We start from the raw sequence: 5,259 nt of genomic DNA on the forward strand, positions 1-5,259 counted from the left end.
AATTTCACGAAGCCCTTTAGTGGGATAATGACGATCCGAGTTGGCAACACTGAGCCAATAACCAAAAAGAAAGGAAGGTTACCGTATTTGCGTATTTTTCTCAGTGTTCCTCAGTCACATAAGGAATATGTCAAATATAATTTGATGTATTAATATGTAATTGTTACTCAATATGAGTATGAATAAGATTATTCTAATCGCAATATTATTCCTTACTGAATTATGTTTCGGTACTCTGTTACCACCAACAGAAAAGAATAAGAAAGAGAAAGGAAAACATAACAAAGTAAGTATCAAAGAAAATATATTTTATTCCCATTTATATGCATGTTACAATAAAAGCATAAAATTTAATAATATTATATATACCCAGTTAGCCGCGTGATAGAGCATATTGAGCAAACTAATGCATTGCATGTGTTTTCATATATTTGCTGTAAATTTGCTGACATCGAAATAGAATACATTACAAATACAGCTACATGACTGCTTATACATGCAATCAGTTGATGCAATTTCAAGAGCAAACGGTCCGGAATATTGTTACGTTATGTTGTCTGCAACATGTCAGCAACATGACAGCAATGAATGATTCATCGTTCCATCTTGTGCATCATGATGCAAATGTGACGCACACGTGACGGTAACAACACATAGATAATGATTTCCATCCGTTATTGTGTATATGTCATCAAGCTATGAAGTTTTTTAATTGTATCTCGTTGCTAACGAAGTATTGACAATATGAATAAATTGTCACAAATCCCTCAGAAATTGATACTGTCACGTTGCAATCAATTTGCTGTTAATAGAAATATAATTCATATGAGTTCAACTCGACAAGCATAAATGCTGTTTCACTCATGGTAGCAAACTCGCAGCATTTGGCTATCTGGGTATGTACAATATAAGATTTTAGGAAGAATAAAGGGTAAATATAAAACTAATACTTTTATACTAATTATAATTATATTACTAAAATACTCGAATAAAAACGTAATTGATATAAATTCTTTGCGAATTGTATGTTTTGTTAACAAACTGTTTATTGAACTGCATACAATTTAATATTAATTGTTTTATTTAATTGAAAGAAAAGAACAAAGTGATAGGTTATAATATAATTTTAATTATACGATAATTAAAATAAATATTTATCATAAATATTTAACACAAAATTATATAAGAAACTTTTCAAAAATACAAAAGATAAATGAATATCTCAATATAAGTAAACTGCTCACAGTAGTGTGACACCAGATTGGCAACAGACTTGCTCAGACATTGCAACAGAAGCAATATAAATATTATTAATACTTTTATACTAATTATAATTATATTGCTAAAATGCTTTAATAAAAACGTAATAATTGATATAATGTCATCAGTGTTTGCATTAAACTCATATTTTGCTAGCCCGCCTGTCAATATAATCTGAGGTTGTCGGCAGAAACCGAACAAAATCTGTTTTTTCGTAAACATTTAAATGGAATATGTACATCATTACAAAACACCAGATTCTGCTCAGTTTTCTGCAGTCAATCTACCATCATATTCTAGATTTATTTTGGTAATTATGCAGTATAGGGGAGGCACCTCCGATGACCTTGACCTTGACATATGTTGTCAAGGTCACCCTCCTGAGTGACCTTCAGAAGGTTTTAGCCGTCGCTCGTTTTTTATTAAAAAGTTATTAACAAAAAAAAATTTGGCGACCTTACCGATTTCAATGACCTTGATATATGTTGTCAAGGTCATGACCCCGAGTGACCTTCAGAAGGTTTTAGCCGTCGCTCGCTATTCGTTAAAAAGTTATTAACAAAAAAGTTTGGAAAATATAGCATATATAGGTAGTGCATATATAGGTTAGTTGACGCGCTTTAAACACTTAAATACTTTTAAAGCGCGTCACTAACCTATATACATAGGTACGATTTACTGCTTTAAAACTTTAAATGTTGTGTTTTGGTAAAGCAGCGACTTTTTCGCAAAATAAAGTATTCTCTGCTTTAACAAAAAAATTTCAATTTATCAACAATTTACTGCTTTAAATGTTGTGTTTTGGTAAAGCAGCGACTTTCTCGCGAAATAAAGTATTCTCTGCTTTAAAGAAAAACGTAATATTAGTCGTTTATGCCTCTCAGTACTTAAAATAACTGCTATATTTTCGAAACTTTTTTTGTTTATAACTTTTTAATAAAAAACGAGCGACGGCTAAAATCTTCTGAAAGTCACTCAGGAGGGTGACCTTGACAACATATGTCAAGGTCAAGGTCATCGGAGGTGCCTCCCCTATACTGCATAATTACCTTTATTTTTTATAGTTGTACTAGTGCACTAGTGCACATACTCATTGTACATACTTAAAATAAAATAGTATGTTTAAAGTTGGCGAAAGCAAGAAATAAAGTTTTAGTGCAATCTAGTGTGGCAATAAAGAACAGCCTCCCTATATATTAGCAAATTTTCTTATAATTCTCTTATATTTCTACTGACATTTTTATCAATAAAATTTGTAGCACTTTCAAAATTTGTTCTGAACAGATTTGACTATCCGGGTATTTATTAGTATAGTTTTATAATTAATTTAGGATTTATATGAATAAAATTTATTTATCTATTTATTGGTATCTCAAATATCTTGTCTTTTAATATTTTTACTAATAAATTTAGTTTATACTAATAATTAGTAATAATAATTTATATACACATATATATATATATATTTCACCCCTAGAAAAATACCGTCACACACACAACTAAAAAATTTTTTATTTTGAAAGCCTATAAAAAGTATGCCTAAAATATTACCTATGTGCTATAATAGTGTCATAAGATTATATGCGAAGTCCGCTGCAGAACGGAGCAGAAATGTCATTATTCTTTTAAATTGGTTACGTTAACCGTGTTGTACCCGTACCGTATCCGTACCGTGGACGGACAGAAAAATTAGACAAGGATGGAGACAATAGAAATCCTTGTCTAATGTTTCTGTCCATGCACGGTACGGATACAGTACGGGTACAGCACGGTTATGTCTGAATAGACCTATAGTCGTTGAATGAATAGTGTCATCAAGTGAATTACTAAATGAATCACGTCAGATTTCTTTAGGAAACAGTACAAGTTTTATTATAACAAAATATTGTAATTGTAATTATGTTAGTTATCTCACAATTAAAAAAAATTGAATTAAATGTTTTTTCTTTTCCCTGAAAATTGCAAATTTCTGAGTTGTGACAGTTCTTCCAGATGTGCGATATGTATGTATATAAAAATAAGCAGTTCCTTATTTTATAAATTTTATAAATTTTGTAAGTTGTACAAAGGCCCGGTGGACCAAGATGTTTTCCAAAGAAACTTGGTAATGGAAAATCCTAAACAACAGGACATTCTTCATGAAGCTGGTCGATATTTTCAAAGTACTGAGCATAGAAGATTTAAGAGAAATGTCCTAGGATATTGTACACCTGTGAGTAATTACATAGTTATTGTAACATTGCCTAGTTCTATAAAATCATAAACATGGAATCCAATAATATATTTACATTGAATGTAATTCAATTTTACAGTGGAATGGAAACGGTTTTGAGATTTCCAAAACATTTCATGGCAAGTTTACAATGGTATCTCCAGTATGGTTGGCTTTTCCTTTTGGTAATATATCAACCTATCAATTGTCCATTAATTCTGTCCAGACTAAGTGGATAAAGGAAATGAGAGCCAAGAACAATGTTAATCATATCATAAAGCGTAAGTTGAAAATAATTAAAGTATGATTATAATTCTATACTGATGTTATTACTATTTTTAGTTTTACCTAGGGTATTATTTGAACATTGGTCAATAGACGACATTATTAGGATATATGGTAATAAAGAGAGTCAAACTCAATTAATAGTATCTCTCTTAGATACTGCCAAGGTATATATACATTAATAATTTTTTTATATATATTATTGCATATTCTCTATCTGTTAAAATATAAAACATAAAAATTTTATATTTACAGACCTTCTATTTTGACGGATATGTTTTAGAAATATGGAATCAGTTTGTATTTGCAGGTGCAAATTTACAAATTGTTACTTCTATAGTTAAATCCATTGCACAAAAGTTGAAGAAACATAATTTAGATATTATATTAGCAGTGCCACCATCTAGAGGGTACTTTATATACTTTTTAAAATACATATAAGAAACATAAATTTAATTTTTTTACTTATTCAAGTTGTTTGTTTTTAGTGCACAAATTGAATTGTTTTCAAAGCAACAGTTTGATGAATTAGCATTATATGTAAATGCCTTTTCACTTATGACTTATGATTATTCGAGTATTCAAAAACCAGGTCCGAATAGTCCTCTCGATTGGGCCAGACAATGTATAGAATTGTTAGCTCCAGAGAAAGACGATTCTAGACGATCTCAAATTTTATTAGGTATTAACTTCTATGGTTATAATTATACACCAGAAGGTGGCAGGGCAATTCTCGCCTCTGAATATTTGGATATACTGAAATCATTCAAAGGAAAGATTCATTGGGATGACAGCAGCAAAGAGCATTTCTTTGAACCAAAGTAATATTTTATTACAATCTATCTGTTCTTTCTCTTCCTTTTTTTCAGTCTCGTTTGTCTCTTTACTCCTTTTCTATATTTTTTCTTTATCTATTTTCCTCCTTTTCCCTTTTCCCTCTCCCTTTCCTTCTTTCTACTTATCCTTGTTTTTTTTTTTTTTTTTTTCCCCCAATCATCAATTTCTTATTTTCTATATGACTTTTCTATCCTTCTCTTTTCTCTTATCCTTTTCTATTTTTTTTTCTGTGCCTTCTTTCCTTCTCTTTTTTTCTTCTTTTCTCTTTTTCTTTTTTTCTTTTTCTTATTTATAATTAATATAAAAAAATGTAAAAAAACTTTTTTTTAATATTATATTTATAAATTGATGTATTTATTTCAGATTAGCTACAGGTAATAGCTATGTCTTCTACCCTACGTTATATTCCATTCAAACTCGATTAGAACTTGCTAACGAATTGGGTACAGGAATCTCGATTTGGGAATTAGGTCAAGGATTGAATTATTTTTATGACTTATTATAAGTAGTTACATAACTTTCCATTTTATATAACAAAAATTTTGTGATATCTATATGTATATAAAGATGCATGTACATAAGAGAAAGCGACAAAATATTTCAATAATCATATATAAACTTCTGTATTATTAATAAAAAATATATTTATTGTGCCTCGTATAACT

General features: G+C 29.5%; 1 protein-coding gene across 2 annotated transcripts; it reads left to right on the forward strand.

Annotated features, from left to right (window-relative positions):
• Positions 1–18: 18 nt before the first annotated feature.
• LOC143897590 (chitinase domain-containing protein 1) lies at positions 19–5,246 on the forward strand. Of its 2 annotated transcripts, none has more exons than XM_077406400.1 (7): positions 19–286; positions 3,320–3,472; positions 3,573–3,753; positions 3,815–3,924; positions 4,013–4,167; positions 4,246–4,578; positions 4,958–5,246. In XM_077406400.1, exons 1-7 carry the CDS (start codon positions 173–175, stop codon positions 5,097–5,099), a joined length of 1,188 nt encoding a protein of 395 aa, XP_077262526.1. In that variant the 5' UTR covers positions 19–172; the 3' UTR covers positions 5,100–5,246. The 2 variants fall into 2 exon arrangements, with proteins under 2 accessions (XP_077262526.1, XP_077262527.1); XM_077406401.1 differs by lacking the exon at positions 19–286 and adding an exon at positions 368–896.
• Positions 5,247–5,259: the final 13 nt, after the last annotated feature.

This window comes from Temnothorax americanus, unplaced genomic scaffold, assembly GCF_048541705.1.
Source record: "Temnothorax americanus isolate GAGA-0224 unplaced genomic scaffold, ASM4854170v1 Scaffold203, whole genome shotgun sequence".
Classification (NCBI taxonomy): domain Eukaryota; kingdom Metazoa; phylum Arthropoda; class Insecta; order Hymenoptera; family Formicidae; genus Temnothorax; species Temnothorax americanus.